The sequence below is a fragment of the Coenobita brevimanus genome, chromosome 101, assembly GCF_032717465.1.
Source record: "Coenobita brevimanus isolate Jiangsu-jjx chromosome 101, ASM3271746v2, whole genome shotgun sequence".
In the NCBI taxonomy this organism is placed as follows: domain Eukaryota; kingdom Metazoa; phylum Arthropoda; class Malacostraca; order Decapoda; family Coenobitidae; genus Coenobita; species Coenobita brevimanus.
The window spans coordinates 9,886,645-9,907,676 of NC_137054.1; the positions used below are offsets into that span (position 1 = coordinate 9,886,645).

A 21,032-nucleotide genomic window follows, 5' to 3' on the forward strand; every position below is an offset into this window, starting at 1 on the left:
TATTTCCTTTTATCTCTTTCTTCGTCCATCATTTATCTTCCAACTTCTCCCCTCTCTCTGTCTCCCTTCCTTCCCTTGTCCTTCATTCCCGTCATCTCTCCTGCCTCCGTCCCTCTAATCATCCATCAGTTCCTCCTTCCTTCCTGCCTCCCTTCCTCTCGTATTTCCTTATTGCCGCCCTCCTTCCCTTTCCTCCTTCCCTCACTCACCCCCTCCTTCCTTTCTTAATTCCTTTCTCCCTGTTTCCCTCCTACCGTCCTTCATGTGTTCCTCTCCCCTTCCTTCCTCCCTGCCTCCCTCCCTCCTTTCCCTCCCTCCCCCCCTCTTCCCTCCAGTAATTTCACCTCCTTTCTTTCCTTCTTGTCTACTTCGCTCCTTCACTCCCTACCTCTTTTCTCCATCCTTCCTTCCTCCTCCCCATCCTTCCTGTCTTCTGCACTCTTCTCCATCTCTCCCTCATTCCTCCATCCTCCCTACCACCTTCACTCCCGTCCCATCTTTTCTTCCTCTTTTCCCTTGCTCCCTTTCCTCATCTTTCCTTCATCCTTTCTTCCTGTTTCACTCCTGTCCTTCCTTCCTTCATTTCCCTCCTTCTCCTTATCCTCCATTCTTCCTCTCTTTTCCCTCCCTCCATCCTACCTCCTTCCCTCCTTCCCACCTCCTCCCCTTATTTCCATCTTTGCTTCTTTCCTCCATTTCCCCTCCCCCACCTTCCCTCCATCCCTTCCATCCTTCTTTCCTCCATCTTTCTTACCTCTTTCCCTCCATCCGCTCCCTCCCTCTTTCTTCCATCACCTCTCCTTTCTTCCCTTCCTTCCTGTTTCCTTCCCTCCCTTCCTGTGTCCTTTCCTCCTTCCCCTCCCTCCCTCCCTCTTTCCTCTATCATCCCCACTTCCTTCCCTCACCCAGTAACAACTTGGCTCCCACCCAGCCATAAAAGGAGTTAACAAGAATGACCCTAGCCTCTCTCTCTCTCTCTCTCTCTCTCTCTCTCTCTCTCTCTCTCTCTCTCTCTCTCTCTCTCTCTCTCATAATTATACTGTATTATTGCATTCTTTCCTTCATTCTCTCACCCTGTCCCTCCAGCACTCTCCCACATTCTTTCTTCTCCCTTCACTTTCCTCTGTCCTTCCCCTCCATTCTTTCCCTCCCTCTCCTATTTCCTCCCCTCTTTTCTTCCCTCGTTCCTTCATCATTTCCATGCGTCTCTCCATTCTCTTTGTTCTTTCCTCCATCCTTTCTTTCCATTCCATTAGGTCCTGTCCATCTCCTCTCCTCTTTCCTCCGCTACCTCTCCATTTCCCTATTCATTCCTCCATTCCACCCTTTCATTCCAGCTCCCTCCCTCCTCCTCCTCCTCTACTTTTCCTCTCCATTCTTTCCTCCATTCTCTCCTCCCATTCCATCATTTTTTCACTGTATTTCCTCCTTCCTTTGGCTTTCCATCTCATCGTCTTTCCATCTATCTCCCCCCTCCTTCTTTTCCCTCCATTCTTCCTCCATCCCTCCACCCCACTTTCCTCCCCTCTCCCCCCCCCCCCGTTAGGCCTGGGAGCGTGGTTAATGAGGTGATGACAGGCAATTAAGTGAATGAGATGGCCGACGGGTGATCAGAAAGGAATGAAAAGAAGTATGTGTTGATAAAGAAAGGAAGGATGGATAGATGGATGGATGTTTAAAGAGAAATGAGGAGAATTGTGTGTTGATAAAGGAAAGATGGATGGACGGGTGGATGGATGGATGGATGAATGGATGTTTAAAGAGAAATGAGAAGAGTTGTGTGTTGATAAGGGAAGGCTGGATGGACGGATGGATTTTTTTTTTTTTTTTATAAATAACAGAACGGAGGAAGGAAAAACAAATGAGTAAAAAAAAATAATCCATACACCAGATTGCTGGTGTCCTCTGTTCATAAAATATCTGTAACAGTTAGACTTGAACAGTTGTGGGTTGAAATTTGGAGGGAAACAACTCTGGGGAAGCGAGTTCCAGAGAGATGCAGTTCGGGGAATGAAAGAATTCTGATCGGCAGAAGTTCTGCAATATGGCTGAGTGACATTCCAGTCATGAGCGCTACCAGATGCCCGTGTAGCACGAGGGAAGGCATGGAGAGGTGGCACCATGGACGCAACTTCGTCTGAGCATTTGCCAAAAAAATATCTGTAAAATAATGCAAGGGAGGCAACATTCCTTCTTACTTGCAGGGGAGGGAGGGGATGGATGGATGTTTAAAGAGAAATGAGAAGAGTTGTGTGTTGATAAGGGAAGGATGGATGGATGGATGGATGGATGTTTAAAGAGAAATGAGAAGAATTGTGTGTTGATAAAGGAAGGATGGATGGATGGATTGATGGATAGATAGATGAATGGATGGATGGATGGATGGATGAAAGGGCGGATGATCAGAGAGGAGTGAGCGATTATATGTTGACAGTAAGGATAGATGACTGGATAGAAGGAGGGAGGGAGGGATGATTGGATGGATGAGTACTCGTTAATGAGGGAATGATGGGCAATGAAGTGGAGTAGTGGACGGGTGATTAGACGAGAATTAGTGGAATCATATGTTAACCAAGGAAGGATGAGTGGACGGACGAATGGATGAATGGATGGATGAATTAGGACGTCAGATCAAGAATGACGTGACGTAAATTATATAACTTTCAGATTATTCCGGATTTACATCTTAACGTGCTAATTATCACCTCACCTGAAAACACCTGACTTTCTTCGCCTCAGGTAAGCTCACTGGAGTAAAGTTAATAAGGCATACGCAGCGCAAAGCCACCTCTCTGTTTTTACACCATTTTGTTGTTCTGACACCAAAGCCAGCCTCCTGTGTCCAAAGCCAGCCCTGTTTTGTCCTAATCCACCTGATGTTATGTCCAAATCCACCTGTGTTATGTCCAACTTCATCCACTATTATGTCCAAATTCAGCCACTTATGTCCTTATCCAAGTGCTATTATGTCCAGATCCGGCGGGTGTTATGTCCAAATCCAGCCGCTTTATGCGCGCGCGCACACACACACACACACACACACACACACACACACACACACGAGAGAGAGAGAGAGAGAGAGTAAAAACACCATGTAGAGCTAAAGTGACAGCCCGTGACTGATATAGAGCCACACAGAGCCATTGCGGGTCACAGTGTCAGGCCCCTTGGGAAATTACGTCACCTTATTTCGAAGAACCCAATAAAGGACTCGTTGTGTTTGACCTTCTCCCCTCTCTCTCTTCCCCCTCCTCCCCCGCGTCCCTTCTCTTTCATCCTCCCACAGCCCTCCTTCATTCCCGTACACCCTCTCCTCCCCCTTCCCCGCCCCGACCATCCTCTCATCCCCCTTCCCCCTCCTCACCCACACTGCTTCCTACCCACCTCTATCCCTACATTCCCCTCTCCCTATCCCCCAACAGCCTCTTCCCCTCCTTCCTCCTCCCTGATCAGCTGTCCCTCCCCGCCCCCTTCCCTACATTCTTCTCTCCTTTCTCGTTCCTTCTCCCCTTCCCCCGTCCGGTCCCTTCCCCTCTTTGGCTACCAACTACATTTTTTTTTTTTTTTACTCCGACTAACATCAGACATCTTTATTCCACTCCGAGAAATCCAACTTAGCAGTGCCTCTTCAGCCGTAAGACTTTTTTTTTTTTTTTTACCAGCTAGGAACGACCAGACGATTTTTGTTTTCAACCAGTTCATTTAATACTGAATGGTTTTAATTAAGACTGAATGGTTTTAATTAAGACTATATCTGACCCCTCCTGTTCGAATCGCCTCCCTCGAGCTGAATAAAATCGTGTGGAGGGAACAGGAATAAATTTTTAAAAGGAAGTTTCAAGATTGGGTTTTAGTTATCTTGTTTTTACTCTTAGGCTTTGAACTGATGATTTCGCATATGATTCTGCTGACACCAGACTGTTTCACTCAGTTCAGGAATCTCACCGCCTGCACAGGTTTATAATACAAGGAAAAAGCATGAAAAGGCCAGAATAAGAAATAATGGACGTCATCGTGGTGAATGGGTCTGGAACTTTCCTTCGTACCAGGAGTGTTCTCAACTTTTTTTTTTTTTCTTCTCATGGCCCCTTCTGAGCCTCATTTACGTCTGTGACCTCCCTCATAGCCACTGTTAGTTGGAGAAACAATGTTGAAATGTCCATCAAACACTCAGATCATACCTTGTGATGGGAGAAAATAATAATCAAATGCTCATGAAGTGTTCGAAATTGGAGGCAATTTACTGATTAGCCTAACGTCTCTTGAATGTGTCTGAGTTGCCATGCTTTGCCATCTCAAGGCGTTTATAATATTACAGTTTGTTTCTCGTAGGTAAAGGATATATAATTTTATTTCACAGAAACTGTTTTTTTCAGATTTAGGTGTAATGTAAATTACAGTAATTTTCAATATTTAAACGGCTGAAATTAGCATAGAGAATAAAATGTGAGAATTATGAAAATTGAGTGACAAGCCAAATGGTTTCCTGTAAGCCAAGAAACCATTTACAACGCTAGGTGGTAACCATATAACCAAACCATACGAGCTCCGTACGTGTCAACAAATGGGTTGGTGGAGGGTTGGTGCCCCTCCCCGTAAAACAACTAACTCAGTGTCAAATGGCCACCCTTTGCGGGATTGTGGTGTCTGGCAATAGATAGATAAATAGAAATTAGCATAGAGAATAAAATGTGAGAATTATGAAAAATTGATCATACGTCTGGTAGTTAAGTTTGGGTGGCCCCTCAAAGCTTGTTGTGGACCAGTGTGTTCCATTTTATCCATGTGGCCCCAAGAAAATATAGCATGGCTTCCTGGGGGTCCATATGGCCCACATTAAGAACCACTGCTCTGTACTACCCTAAAAATAGAAGTAGTACACAAAGAGGAGTAAATTATGCATCTAAGAGTTATATAACGTTGCACAAAGGCCGTTCCAAGAAAGAGGGTGGAGGTAAGGAGAGTGGGGAAGTGTTGGGGGTAGGGAGGGTTTATGGAGGGGGTGCATGGGGTGGGATACATGGGATGGAGCTGTGTGGGTGTCATGGGGTAAACGGAATGGGGATTACATAAGGGGAGGGGACTGTGAGGGAGATAGAGAGGTTTGGGGGGTGGGGGACCTATAGCAACACCAGTAGAGTATAATTAACCCAAGCATTTCCTATAATATAAGCAACTAAGTATATAGGAAGCCAAATCGCCCTGCACACACCCTTCCACATGCTGCGGAAGATGTATGATTATTATGCTGATTCAGTTTGCCCTCCCACGGTCATGACGCTGAGAGAGAGAGAGAGAGAGAGAGAGAGAGAGAGAGAGAGAGAGAGAGAGAACAGAACGGTCATGCTTTGTCTGTATACCTATGTAAATAAACTTCATGCATTATTTTTCAGTCTATCATCATCGTCATCATCGTCACCGGCATCAACAGCGGCAGAATCTAAACCTCTTTTCCCACCAAAGGATGGGGTGAAGTAGGGTCCACACAGCAAGAAAAAACTGAGAGAAGGAGATCGAGCAAAAGTCTACCCAATTAAGTGGTACCAAGCAGAACAGAAGGGGTAACTCACCTTGAATCTGGTCCTGGTAGTAGGTAACACACTGCTCCAGGCTAGAGAACTCCCACGCCCGCATAACTCTCAAAGGGGGGAGGATGAGGGGAAGGAGGGGGGAAAGGGGATGAAAGAGGGACTGAAGAAAGAGGGAAAATGGGTGACAGGGGAGGAAATGAGTAGAGGAAACAAAAGAGGAAAGATGGAAGGACAACGAAAAGTGGGAGGAAAGGATGAGAGAAGAGAAAGAGGGAAGAATGCGAGGAACAAAGGAATAGAGAAGGAAGGGAAACGCGAGGAAAGAGGAAGGAAGGAATGAAGATGGGAAGAATTACTTTAAAAGGAAGGATGAAAAAGTAGAAGAGAAACTGAAAAGATGGATGGAAGGAGACTAGAAGAAGCAGATAATGTAAGAAGAAAAGAAATGGAAAGGGGAATGGTTTAAGGATGAGAGGAAGAACTGAAAATGTGAAGGACGGGGGTAGAGAGGAAAGAAGAAGGAACTACAAGACGATAGGCGTAGATGAGGAGGTTTAAGATGAATAAACAGGAAATTATGAATGTGTAGTGAAAGGAAGTGAATTAAAGGGAAACGAAAGTAAATTGAGTTTTAAAAATGAAACGTAGCATTACTTAAAGAAAAAGATGTACACAAATTTATGACAAAAAAGAAGAAGGAAATAAAGAAGCCAAAGAATCAAGGATAAGGGCTAAATAATATCACTAAGCTGCAAAATATAATGGAATAGATTAATAAGAAGGTCTCTAAAGATGTCATTTGGGAGGGGAAATAAAATGCGAGATAAGAATGGGAAAGAGCTAAGGTATAAAAAGTAAATGTCGAATAGGAAATCAGATCAACCGCTCTATGGATTGGTCGTGGAAAGGAAAGAAAGAAAATAAATTGTAAAAGGACAATAAAAAGGGAAGAAGAATTGGGGAGAAAGGTTGTTTATGGCGAACAGATGGAGGAACTGAAATAGGTAAGAGGGACAAAGAGATAAACCAAGGAGAATAAAGAGGGCGAAGAGGTAAGGGATATTGCGGCAGCGGTGAATAAAGAGGGTGAGAAGATGGAAAGAGGAAGTAGGAGGGGAAGATGGTAGTAAATCTGAGGCGAAGAAGGAAGGGAGAGAGATATGGACAAAGGGATGTAGAGAAATGACAGAAAGAAAGAATACTGATGGAAAGATGAGAAAGGTGAGACAAGTAGAAAGACGATGAGAAAGATCGATTGTATAGAGAAAGAGAATTGAAAGTAAACCCCGGGAAAATAATAACTATGAATAAAATCAAGGAGAAATAAGGCGAAACTAAAAAATAAAACAAATGAACGTCGGTCAAGATGGAATCAGAAAAACAGTAGACGAAAAGAAGGATGCAGAAAATTCTTATATCCTACCAGATGCAGAACAGATGCGGACAAAAACGAAGTACCGAGTAAAACGGAGATGAGACAATTGAAGGGTTTGAGAAGGAGAGTTAGGAGTAATGATGAGGGAAGGGGAGGGCGAGAGACGGCGAGCTGTGGGTTCGGTTCAATCTGAAAAGAGAAAATTGCATTGTTACTCATTTCACACAGGGCTTCTCCTGGTGTGAATGCGAGTATGTGGCAGGTATGAGTGTGATGTGGGGTGTGTGGCATTATATTTGTAGTTGCGGGTGTAAGCAGCGAGTATTATGCTTTCAGAAGTGAAGGTAAACAAACACCAAAAACAAAAAGCCAAATCCGGAGGTTCTTTTCCTATCTCAGTTCGTCAAGGGGGTGGCGAGTGGAAAGTGACCTCCATCGCTCATAAACTCTTCGACCTTTTTTTACACGTCTTCCTGATTTTATTTCCCTACTAACTCTATGTTCATATCGATAATGTTTACAGGAAATAAAAGCCACCGTAATTGACGAGAATACCCCCTCATGTCAGTTAGACAGATAGGTACATAGACTGTTTATATATTGATTTATTTGTCTGGCTCCTAGCGTAGAATTTGAGGTCAAGGGATGAGGCAATACTACTGACTGCCACGAATGAGGTATAAAGGATTTCTGCGGTACGAGGAGGATCGGGAATAGGATTGGAAACTTCTGAGTCTTGGCCGGAAAGAGATCAAGGAGATTTGTTATAGAGCTCACCCACTCACCTTCACAGTACTAAGGAGGGTAAGGGGGATGATGATGATGATGATGATGATGATGATGATGATGATGATGGTGGTGGTGGTGGTGAGGTAAGTAGTGTTGCAGTATGGTATTTTGTATGTGTCATTACTTTACCAGTATATTCACATTTCTGACGGGAAATATATTTAGCGTACACCTTCCCCCAGCACCATCACCTTCTGCTCCACCTCCTCCTCCTTCCTCAGAACACACACACACACAGACAGACACACACACACACACACAGACACACACACACACACACACACACACACACACACACACACACACACACACACGACATTTTTTTTTTTTTTTATTCGACAGTATGCCATAATCGTAAAGTGTGGAGGCAGAGTGTTACACCAAGAATGGTATATTTAGTGTAAGTCGGCAAATTTCTAAGTTTTTATTCGTCACTGAAGTACTGAAACAAGACAAAGGACACCTCTGATAGCCGCAGCCACCCTGACCGTACCCACCGCCCCAACATATCCCAAAAGGAGTACTGTGGATTTACCACTCAAACACACCCAAGACAACCCCAGGAACACACCATACGCACCACAGACACATCACAGACGCGCCACATACACACGGCAGACACACCACCAATACTCCTACACCCCTCAATACACCCGCATAACGCGTGGACTCGTGGGCGAGGCAAAAATTGATGGAAGGGAATGTGACGTTCATAAAACCCTACGGTTTCAGCTTGCCAAATTTCTCTTTTCAAAAACGTACGATGGCCCAGTGATAAGAGTTAAGAAGAAGGAAAAGAAAGGTGAAATTGAAAAAAGAAAGACAGGAAATAAAAAGAAAGAAAAGCTCACCCTTCAGCTAAAAAACTTGATCATATTATTTCAGAAAAAGAAGTACTAGGAGAAGACAGGTGGAAAAATCGAAAAAATATCACCAATAAACAGAAAGATACTTAAAGAGAAATATACTTAAATGCAATTATTGAGAGAAGGAAAGAAGAAAACTGGAAAGGAAGAAAACAGTGCCCCTTAGTGAAAATATTAACAGGAATATAGTGAACACCAAGACTGAGAGAAGAAAGAGGAAAAAGTCGAAATAGGGACAGCAAAGTTCCCCTCTCCTCCAGGTGAAAAGTTGAATTAGAATATAAAACTGGGGGGAAAAAAAAGTAAAAAATGAAAACTACCTCTCCCTCCCCTGTACAGTCTAAAAATATTAGCAAGAATATTAATAGAAACCAAGACTAGGAGAGAGAGAGAGAGAGAGAGAGAGCATCTAACTCCACACGTCAAGAGTGGAATTTCATTAACTGATAATTCACACGCACGTCGCCGTAATTGTCAGACCCACCCCAAGACTGGCCTATTACCCACATTTCTACTCTGCCAGGAACGTAGGGTGGTGTCCTGGGTATAAATGATCCGAACCACAGTTGTCTAGTCCCGGTCCTCCTAAACCCCTATCCATTCGAGCCTTTAAAGCGATAACAAGAGCATTCAGAGAGTACATGCCTCCGCCAGAGCAACACTAGCCTTCTTTTGACATCAACCTTTGTCCTTTTTCCGCCATAAATTTAATCACCTCTTCCTCTGATAGTCCTCACTTATTATTCCAAATTGAAAACTATTTTCATAATGTTGCTAACAGACAGACACATAATCCAAGCCAAAATCATAACCATCTTGACGGAGGTTAATAAAGAACTCGCCATACGCCTTTACTGTTTACCATATTTTTACATCCATACTTACTCTCAGCTAAATACAGATCGTTTGGCGTTAGTTGGCTTTGAATACTAGAGTTGTCTCGACCATGGGAGCGCTAACGATACCAGCCTGAATATATGATCGGAAGTTTTAGTTGTTCCTAGCAGCTGTTAAACATAATATTCAGAACCTTTGACAAGAGCTATGGTATGGCAAGAATTATTATTTATCCAAGTAACTCAGTAAAATATAGAAGTAACTGCTGGTAGAGAAACTATAATGGGATGATTGAGAGATGGCGGACTCATATATAAATATACACCGCCACACCGTCAGTATTTCCTTATTACCGATGAAGGTGTGCTTACCTGAACACCGCTTCATTAACACCTCAACTACGATGAGGGTTTTTGTCAGCGGAAGGGAGACTTGTAGCAAAAAGAGTTAGTGTAGTTTTTTCCTCCACCACCCAACGTCTGTCCTCTCAATATAATCGTCTGGTGGTTGGGCGAATCGAATTTATAAGACGTCATCACAGGGAAGGGGTCAACGCCAGCAATCAAATGACGTCTTTCAATTTTTATTCATGCTGTTTCCAGACGATTTTCTTCAGCTCAGGAGAGACTTTTCTTTGATTCGAGGGGTTGGATAGATTTCACCCACCCCTTCACTGGTAGGGTTCTCTCCTAAACCTGAACAAAATCTTGTGCGTGAAGCAGGAATACAGAAGAAAAGCAGTGAGGTTCTCTGAACTTTTTTATTTCCCGCCATGTCACTTATAATTCTGGATATAAATGTACAGTTGGCCACACATAAACCTGGGACAGTGCTGCGGAGGTCTAGCTACGATTTCCAACGTTCATGCATCAGTGTTACTTATTCAGTTCAACTAATATTTGACACCGTTCATTGATGTCAGTGCCACCAGGAGACACGTGATTCTGTCAAGGTTGTCAATTGTACCACACATTGATGCTGTCCCTGGTTCATACGTTGCCTACTGTACAGTCATAATTATAGATGTAAACCCATTAGCAGGATAAAGTCATAGGTAAATTTATTCTTATTTCCGCCAGGGATGGATGGGGAAAGAGAAGGAAAAAGAGAGGGGGGGGGTACGGGAGAAGGGAGAGGGGGAGAAGGGAAGGGAAATACGGAGTTGGAGGGAAAACGACAGAGGGTAATGGAGGGAGGGGAGAGAAGGAAAACTGAAGGAAAAAATAGGGGGGATGAATGGATGGGCGTAGGAGGGGAAGGAAGGGACGGAAAAAGGGGAGAAGGAAAATGAGGGATAGGAAAGAGTAGAAAAGAAAGCGAGAGAGGAGAAATATGGGATGGGGATGGATGGGAATGAGAGAAAGAAAAATAGATTGGGGAAGGGAAGGTGAGCAGGTAGAGGGGAAGGAAAATGAGAGTGATGAATGGGTAGTGAAAAAAAAAATGAGAGAGAGGAAGGGGGGTACAGCGTGAATATAACACAAATGGTTTATCCGACAGAACTGATTAATTTCCTGCCGTGTGTCACCTTGGGAACTGGGTATGTATTAACTGTCATCTTTTAACTTTAACCCTTTCAGCACGATGACGTCTAAGGTAAATTTAGTCATACCTTTCTCTTTTTACTTTTACTTGGCCTGAAATCGCCATCGAACGCGGAGTCATGGCAGTAGATTAACAGTGGGATATGGTGCTAGTCACGAAGAAGTGCCTTGGAAATGTACAATCACAGCATTATTTTTTCCCAACATTCTGCTATGGGAATCTACCAGCAAAACGACGAATATCTGGGCCAAGTTAAGGTGAAAGAATTATACTGTCCCCAGACGATTTTTGAGATCCCTTGTTATGGAGATTAATGTTTAAGGATTTCCTTTATTCTAAGGTATCACTTCTTACGGATAAGTTTAAGAATCCCTACACTTTATACTGAGTTCTACATAAACCTCCAAATTATATCACCACCATCATCATTATTATTTATACTCTATCCTAACTTCAACTAACGTATGGGGTAAAGGCGGAATAATATGATGATGTTAATCATGATCATGACCATGATTACATGGTGCGAAAAGACTGTTTTTATATTACAATCACCCTTTCCCACCGTCATAATATGAAAACCCTAAAAAAAATGGGAAAGAAAGGGAAGGAACAGAAAAAAATCGAAAAAGAAAAAGTTAACTGTGTTACCTTGTCCCACTGTATGAATGTATAGGAAAAAACGCCACGGCAAATTTGGTGGGAAACTACAAAATCTTGGACCCCTGGCTGGGAAGGATTAAAAAAAATGGTGGAGTGGAGGGCAGAAAAGCACAAAAGTCCAAGGCCTACCAGCAGAGCCCACTGTGAAATGAACCATACGTCTATTCACAAAATATTGAAATTATTTGATATTCTCCGCTCCGTTTCACAGGCATAACGTTAATCACACACACACACACACACACACACACACACACACACACACACACACACACACACACACACACACACACAAGTCCCACATATTACTTCTTCACCCTTAATTATTTATACCTATACCACCCCAAGCTTTCACACCTTTATTTTAACGTGGACACAGACACACCTTCACGCAGTCCTCTTGCAGCATCCGTACTCATCCATCTGATCCACACAAGAGCCTTCATAGCATCTGTTACTTTACTTCCTCGGCCCACTCTACTTTCTATTTCCTTTACACATTTATCTCTTTCCCAGTACTCTACTCAGGTACTTAAGCTCTTCCGCCACTTTCAGTCTCTCTCCATTCACCAACACGTTACGCTTTGAATGTTCTTTTTTTCTCGTCAACTGTTGTTTTATTACCAGGGCAACTATATCCATTTCATTTTAGATTGGCCTGAAGTTGTCATCTCTGTGTCTTGAATATTGAGCTGTAACAGTAGAATAACACTAGAATATGATGATTTTCACGAGGAAGTTCTATGAAAAAATGTAAAACTCTAGCACTGTCGCATTATGCCATTAAATTACGCGAGAAAAGCTTCAAAGGGAAGAAAACCAGGGTCAGGTTAAAGTGAGCCATCTAAACCACCCACTACCCAAACCACCACCACCACCACCCACCACATCAGGCAGCACTGGCCACGTATCACCATTTTTCTTCCCTCTGGCATTTCTTTCATGTCCATAAATATAAGAGACCAAATCCAGAGACCCAATAACAGACCTGACCCGATTCTCTGATACGTCCCCTCCTCCCCTCTCCCCCTTTCTTCTTACTTTCTCACATGCCCTCTCCACCCGCCACCGCCCCTCCCTGTTACCTCTCCATAACCACTCCAAATCTTTCAGTCACCCTCACCCCACCAAATAACCAACCTCCCTGCTCTGTACTCTATATATGTAAACTCTATTCGAACACTCTGACCGTCGTACAAAAGAACACAATATATGGCAGATTCTGAACACTGCTTTTTGGAGGTGTAAATATCCTCGAGTGTGACGTTTTCAGGTGTAAGTACCATAAATACGAGTTACCTGTACCATAGTAGGTTTATTACAAGGTGCACAGCCGGGATTAAAGGTATCCTAACATTGCACCCATATTCCAAGCAATCCCCCCTTCCTCCATCCCCCTTCTTCCTTCTTTCCTTTTTCCTCCTCCCCCTTCACCTTTACTCCATCCTACGTCCTCCTCCCTCCCCGTTCCTCCACCCCCTGCCTACAAGAAAGAGGCCACCACCACACTTGACAAGTCACATTAGCTTGGATATAAGAGGGGCAGGTGTGGTGGAGCAGAAAATGGAACTAGACTGTGTGTGTGTGTGTGTGTGTGTGTGTGTGTGTGTGTGTGTGTGTGTGTGTGTGTGTGTGTGTGTGTGTGTGTGCGCGCGCGCGCGCGCTCTGTATGCCTGTCTCATTAATCATATAGTTTTGTCTCTTATTTTGTGACATAGCTTATAACTCCTTCAATACTATGCCTATGATCTATATTCCTCTCCCGCCAGGCGATATGATTCATCTTAAGAAGGATCAGTGGTAGGGCCGGGACTCGATACAACCTCCACTAATTCCTTCACTATCAGTATGTCTTTTTTACCTCGCTCTTGCCTCCGCCAGATGGTGTTAGTTGGGCCCAGGAGAGTCAGGTGGCGAGGAGAGGGTTAAGGTGAAATAATACCACACGTCGAACTGTAGAGAGAATATTGGAACCACTTGATCCTTCACTTAATGGCACTTTCTTTGTTAATTCCTCGTAAGTTTCTAAAGTGGTGACCGTCGCATACAAGCAATAAGTGGAGCCGACATAGTTACCCCCGCAGATATAACCCCTTCAATCCCGTGGACTTAATTTTGCTGCTTTATTCTTGCCACCTCCAGACGATTTTATTCATCTTTCGGGAGCCCTGTGGTAGTTAAGGGGTATATGAAACCCATCTCTAACCTCTTATTTCAAAAAAACTCTCCTTAGCTGAAAAAAATCGTCTGGATGTAGCGAGAGAGAGAGAGAGAGAGAGGTGTCATCGGTGTGAAGCGCTTGACCCATTCATCCGGAGGAGTCATTTACACTTCGTTTTTGCAGTACCCCTTTTACTTTAACTTGGCCTAAAATCACAGCATTTCCATCTTGAATACTGAATTGTGGCAAGAGATTAACACTTGAATATGATGCCAGTCACGAATATGTGCTATGAAAAGGATGTAGAGCTAAAGTAATGTCTTCCTCTGCCACAGAACTACGTGAAAGAAGCATCAAAGTAACAAAAAATTTGGGCCAAGTTGAGGTAAAAGGATTATACCATCAGAGGACTTTACTTAACTAAGGAGGATTTAGAGCTGAAGGGATTACACACAATCTTCCTCATCCTCTTTGGTACTAGAGGTCTTTCCTGAATCAGTTAAAAAAAAAAAAATAGAATCTGGAAAGAGAGAGAGAGAAAACGTGTCTCTTGTGTTAGGACGAATAAAAAATAATTACCTTGCGTCGTCAGGTTGAAAAGACTCTATTTAATTAGGACTTGAATTCTGACTAAAAATGCCTCACAGAGTTGGTAGAAAAAGTTATCTGGTACCTGCCCTTTCCCTCAGGCCTCCATTTTTCATTTATTTCGTTGTTTTTTACGGGAAGGGGAAGGGAGGAGGGGGGAGGGAAAACGACAGGGAGAAGGAATGAGGCAGGAGAATGAATGGGGAGTGGGAGGAAAAAAGGAGAGGAGGAGGAACTATGGAAGAGGGACGGATGATGAGTAGGAGAGAAAACGAGAGAAGAAAGGAGAGGAATGAGGAAGAGGGATGGATGAGAAGTGAGAGGGAAAACGGGAGAGGAGAAGGAAGGGAGGGAGGAAGGGAAGGAGTTGAGAGAGAGGGATGGATGGGAAGTGGGAGGGAAAACGGGAGAGGAGGGGGAATGGCGAGAGAGAGAGAGGGAGCCGATCTTTATCCACCTAATCTAAACTTCAGGACATTCCCAAAACTGCCCGGAGCGGTGTATCTTTAAATTTTATATTCTAAGTTATTTGTTTTTTTTTCATGTTACGTGTTAGAAATGATAGAAAAAAAAAGGCAGCTGCATAACATATCGCTCTCTGTTCTCGTACGTATATTAATTTTAAACCAAAGTCTCTTTCTCCCATACCTCTTTTCACCCAGTAGTAAACCTGAGGGACCTGGATGGAGTGCCGACAGTAGCGATTGTCTGCTTTATGCTAATGACCCTTTTGCAAGTTAATAGCCATATTCTTAAACTTTCTTCTTCTTCTTCTTCTTCAGGCTTGAAATTTCCACAATCAAACCCCGTTTATTACTCTGCGGTTTACCCCATTCGCTTCACCACTCACATGTTATAATCGATCTTGTTAAAGTTATAGGTTATACTCATATATCTACCTAACCCTTCCAGTTCGAAAACCTCTCCTGGACTGAGTAAAATCACCTTGAAAAGCACGAAAAACAATAAATTCATTCTCAATGATTTCATTAAGCAGGAAATTCAGGACAGGAATGTGGCACGGTCAAGGTTGGCGAAAAATGCACCAGACACGAATTTGCGGCGAAACGAGGAATGGGAATTGACATGATGGGTTGGGAGTGGTTTGGCGAGGATGTGTGGCGACCCTGAGGCTGTTGTCCGTCTGATTGTCTCTCTGTTTGTCTGTTTATGCTACTCGGTATTTGTGATTCTGATTGTTGGTGCTTTTTTGTTGGTTTGTCTTTTTTTTCTGAATGTTTATGCTTGTCCTTTTTATGTTTCTGGTCGTTTATGTTGGTCTTTTTTGCGTTTGTGAATGATTGTGTTTGTCTTTTCGAAGTTATGAATATTTATGCTGCTCGTCTCAGTGCATTTGAACATCCGTGACTTTTAATGTTTTATACTTGTCTGTTTGTGCTTTCCCGTGTTTGTTTGCCTTCTGGAATGTGTCTCCTCCTTGATGTTTATGCTTGTTTGTGTGTTGGAGTATTTGTGTTTGTCTGTACCTCAAACTTCTTATACTTTTGATGTTCCGTTTGTCTGGGTTTTTGAATGTTTGTGTTTGTCAGAACTTCTGAATGTTTTTGCTTGTTTGTGCTTGTGAGTGTTTATGCTCATATTTTCTTTACGTCTGTTTGTGCGTTACTTTTTGGTGGATTTTAAACAAGTGCTTTTTTTCTACTTTTTGCTGGATTGAACCGTCTTGTGTGTTGTTTGTGTAGCGTGTGTGTAAATTGCAAAAGCATAAATGACACAAGCCTTTGTCAACCCCCTTCAAAGCGAAAAATCCCTCCTAAGCTAAATAACATCATTGGACGGTAGAAGCAAAAAAAAAAATAAATAAATAAAAGATCTTAATTACGGAGGAGCCTAATCCTTGAACCACAAAAGACGTATTCTCTATTTTCCCAGATGAGCACCAGACGATTTTTCTCCCTTCTTGGAAACGTCTCAAAGTGTGAAGGTTAAATGGTGGCTAATTTTAACCTTTTCTTAACGAGTGGGTTTTCTGGAGCTTAGTAAAATCGCCTGGAGGTACAAAGAGTAATAGTACAAAAAGCGATATTGTAGTGAGGCAGTTTAAGTGTAAAATGAGAAAATAAACTGGTAAGGTGCAGGTGTTAAGATTCCCCACTCTTCTCGAGAGTAAAGTATCTGCAGTTAAGATCTCGTTTAAGGTCGTCTTTATTATTATTATTATTATTATTATGATTTTGATGATGATGATGATGATGATTATTATTATATTCATCTCCCCCACCAAGATTGGAGGAGGTTATGTATTCACCTATGCTTGTCTGTTTGTTTGTTTGTCCACACGATATCTCCAAAAGTTCTCACTGAATTTCAATGAAATGTTGTGGAAGGGTGAGCCATGGGCCAAGAAAAAAGTTATTAAATTTGGGGGCGGATCAAAATCTGGATCCGGCATTGGCGACGGTATGCGCAGTCTGAGTGCTTTCTAGTTTGTTTACTTATGAATAGTTTTTTTGCGTAATTTGATAGTAAATATTACTAAAGATTACCTGTTATGACATTTCTACTACATATAAAACGTACTTGCCAGTCTTCCCCTACTGACAGCGCCACTTGTATGGAAGAAACGGTGATATTTTCCTAACACATTCCATACTAACACCGAGGACAGCTTGTGTTAGGAGGGCTGGTCGGGTCTCTCTGCCTGGAGTGTCACTCTATATTGTAACTTTAGCTCACTTTCTTGTCATCTCTAGTGAAGGGTCGTAACTTTGCCAGGGTGTGTGTGTGTGTGTGTGTGTGTGTGTGTGTGTGTGTGTGTGTGTGTGTGTGTGTGTGTGTGTGTGTGTCGATACAGTATGGATATTTATTTCTGTGTGTATATAAACATATACGAGTAAATACGTGCATATGTGTGCATGTACGTATGTGTGTGAGAACTAACTTTCAGAGTAATGGATTTCAGTAATGCAGTTTGATATGGTTCTTCGCAACGACATACCTAAAAAAATAAAATAAAGTCTCTCTCTCTCTCTCTCTCTCTCTCTCTCTCTCTCTCTCTCTCTCTCTCTCTCTCTCTCTCTCTCTCTCGTAAAAATAGAAACTGACCTTAATCTCCAAATCCTATAAATAAAAGAGAAAAGAATGAGGAAAAAAGAAGACCATTTCCTCCCCCCGAATAAGAGGATTCAACCCGGTATGCAAGGCTACTGATGAGGCCTGGCTGATGCGATCCGATCCCTTCTCTTTGGTTCAGATATTGAGGTTTTTCCTTTTTTTTCTCTCTCTCGTTCCGGATTGGCTCTTTGTTTACTGATGCTGGAAGTCACGGTGAAATAATTGTTGGCAGTTTGATTTTTTTTTATCACTTCAGTACGACGTCATCCGCTTGGCTGACCATTAGTTCAGAATCATCATCATCATCATCATCATCATGAAGGGGAGGGGGGGCAAACGCCACGAAGAGCATAACCTCACTCATCCTCGTACTCCACCCACTAAGTTCCTTCGTGCTCTAGGCAGCGACTCTTCCCGCTCTAAGTATCTCTCAGCGTAAATGATCACCCTGTTCCAGAATGGCTTACCACAAATCCATCTGCGTCTTACATGGAATCGGTTCAGTCATTCCAGTCCCCACACACTGTCAAACACTCCCTGCCGTACAAAAATACACCCAGATGTACCCATAGAGCTTCAAAGAATCCCTCCTGACCAAAAATCCACCCACATATCCATTCATTCATATCCCACCACATCAACCGCATCGTGCACACCATCAAAGGCTCCCTGAGGGCAGAAATTTCCCAGATGTGCCCACTCAGCCTCCAAGATCAAAGGTATATTTTCATGAACTTTGAAGGGTATCTAACATCCGTTCTTTAACAATGTTTTTTTTAACATTATCCTCTTGCATGAAGGGGAAGCTTGAGTTATCGCTCGTTCACCTTGTCAAAGATTTTCGTTCTTTTCCAGCATTCATCACGTAACTCACCGACAGAATAAGATAATAGGGATCTACATCCTTTTTACTTGGACTTCTTCATGATTGGCATCATACTGTAGTTAACCTCTTGTTACAGTTCAGCCGTGAAGATCGAGAGTAGGAAATATCAGGCCAGGTTAAAGTGACAAGAGTATAGTCCCACAGACTGACATCAGCACAATCATAAATCTCGCTTAGCAACCATCATGCCGTAACAGTCATACCAGCAGCACTAGGTTCATCTGATTACGAGCCTATTCAAGATCTGTTCGAGATGCCTGGACATACTGCGTGTGAGATTGGAAGTCGTAGGCAGTAGGAAATACAGACAGAGGAAGACAGTTCCAGAGTTGACCTGGTGCATACATGAAGGACTGGGAATAACGGTTAAATCTTGCATTAGAGAGGTGGGCAGAAAAGGGGTAAGAGTTTGTTGCTAGACAGGTGCCACGCGTCCGCCGTAGTAGTTAGGAAGGCCCATGGTAGTTAGATGTTAGGAAGCCTCCTCAACCGACGAGAATACGGGCCCTAGTAGTGACAGCAGCAGCAGCAGCAGCAGTAGAAGTAGTAGTAGTAGTAGCTGTTGTTGTTGTTGTTGTTGTTGTAGCCCCAAGTTCGTCTAAAACTTGAACCTGGTGATGTGGATTCTGGGCTTAAGTTGATCTTCCCCTGCAGTTCACCATCTTCCTCTCGGGAAATAAGGGAAATACTGAGAGATGTTTGTATAACCAGGCAGTTGAGCCACCGTTATGTCGGTGCGACCACATGAAGGCGTCCCTCTCCAGCACCGACGAATTTTGTAAATGTTTAGTATATAACCAATCGCTGCCCAGTATTGGATTACATGGTTCATTCCAGTCAGTGATAGAGTGAGGTTCTCTCTTAACAGCATCATGTCTTCAAAATCAGATTGGTAGTGAAGTGTCACGTGTGTTTCCGATTCGTGCTGGCATTTTCTATCTCTATTTCCAAAGTAACGATGCCATCCATGATTTTCTGTCGATGATGAAGCTCAGAATACTGCGATAAGTGATCGACAGTAAAGAAGTAACCAGCGGCGACGGCAGTTTGGTGAAAATAGAGGAAATAAGGTAAATTTGGAGTAATCTGGCGGTAGGTGATACGCTGTTGTGGTAAGTGTGTGAGGTTGGTTTGGTTAGATTTGGCCTGGTCAGTTCAGTTCAGGTCAGGTTAGATTAGGGCAGATTGGGTTGGGCTGAGACAGGGTAGGGCACGTTTCATTTGAAACATGGGTTTACCCTTCGTTTATATTGTGACTCATGAGACTTTTAACTTCATTTTCCCTGCAAGTGATCACCATTCCTACGACCCTAAAAGCTGCAGTTTCTGTCGGTCCAATTCAGTATCCACTGAGATCGATGGGGAGATATCTGAAAAGTAGTAATTTCCGACGGAAATTAATGCCAGTCACACGGATCGCATCAAAAACCATTGGAAAACCTAGGTTTTGTGGCGAGAACGAATAGGGATTGAAACTGTGAGTACACATTTACTAAAATAATTACCCAGTTATTTAACCAGCACCCAATCTGCCAACCGCCCAACTTTACCATCAACTCACCCAGAACATCGCCCAATCAGTTATCAACCATCCAGCCAGCCAGCAAGCCAGCCTCAGCAACAAACCACCTAACCATCCACTCAACCAAACACAGGCCAGAATGACTCCATAACCAGTCAACCCATCCAGCCAGCCAGTCATCTTCCACTCACCCAACAACTTGCCAGACCAAACTACAGACGAGCCGCGGTTCCGACCCCGATGGGAAACCAATACACGAGGAGATATCGCAATTCCGGTGCGTTATGGGAGAGACAGTGATTGGGAACTATCTGCATATCTGTTTGCAGTTTCCTTTGTTTCCGGTATCTTCTGTTTCTCGTTTCACCTGCTTCCCGTTTCAGCTGTTTCCCGTTTCATCCTCATACCTTTTCATCTACATTGTTTAATCTTTTTTTCCGCGTCGTCTGCTTCATCTCTCGTCGCCTAGTTAGTACGCGAGGGTTGGGGTGAGGGGAGGGGGACTCTTGAAACTTGATTATGGGTGAGGGAACACTGAAACTTGATTAACAGGAAACTTTTATACGGGTGTGATTGGCTGTTAATTAAGGGGAATGTCTGACGTGTTAAACTTGCCCCTGTAAACTTGTGGAGGTTAATTAGTGGAGTTATTTTTATTATTTTATATCAGGATCGGGTTACGTATCTTGCTTGCGGGCCCCTCTCTCTCTCTCTCTCTCTCTCTCTCTCTCTCTCTCTCTCTCTCTCTCTCTCTTCTTTGTTCTTAACGCCAGTGCACTTAGCTATCCATTCCTTTTTCCTCAGCCACTTCCTTCGTTATTCCTGTCTTCACTTGTTTCCCATTTTTCTTTTTCTTTTATCTTCTTTTCCCATTTCCTCTTCGTCAGCATTTTTCTCGTGCACGTGTATTTACTCTTCTCTCTTTATGTTATGTCTCGCATTTCTCCTGTCCTCTCCTTTCTTTTAATTCGCCCTTTTGTTACCTCCCTCTCACCATCTCTCCCCCATTTCTCCCCATCGTTCCCTCCCTCCTCACTCTTCTTCCCGTCTTCCCTTCTTTTCTGCTTCCCTCCTTTTCCTTCAATTTCTCCATCCTTTCCTGTCCCTGTTTCCCTTTCTGCCCTCCCTTTCTCTCTCCCCCTTCCCTCCCTCCCAACACTCCTTCCCTCCCTGTTCTTACTTCCCCTCTTCACC

The 21,032-nt window shown here is 43.2% G+C and overlaps 1 protein-coding gene across 1 annotated transcript in view; it reads right to left on the reverse strand.

The window, feature by feature from the left end:
• The window catches only part of LOC145414848 (PDF receptor-like), a 180,560-nt gene extending 174,926 nt beyond the window's left edge, over positions 1-5,634 (reverse strand). The window contains exon 1 of the mRNA XM_080284270.1: positions 5,571-5,634. Coding sequence (XP_080140396.1) covers positions 5,571-5,634 — 64 coding nt within the window. The remainder of the gene's footprint in view (positions 1-5,570) is intronic.
• Between the last annotated feature and the right edge of the window lie 15,398 nt (positions 5,635-21,032).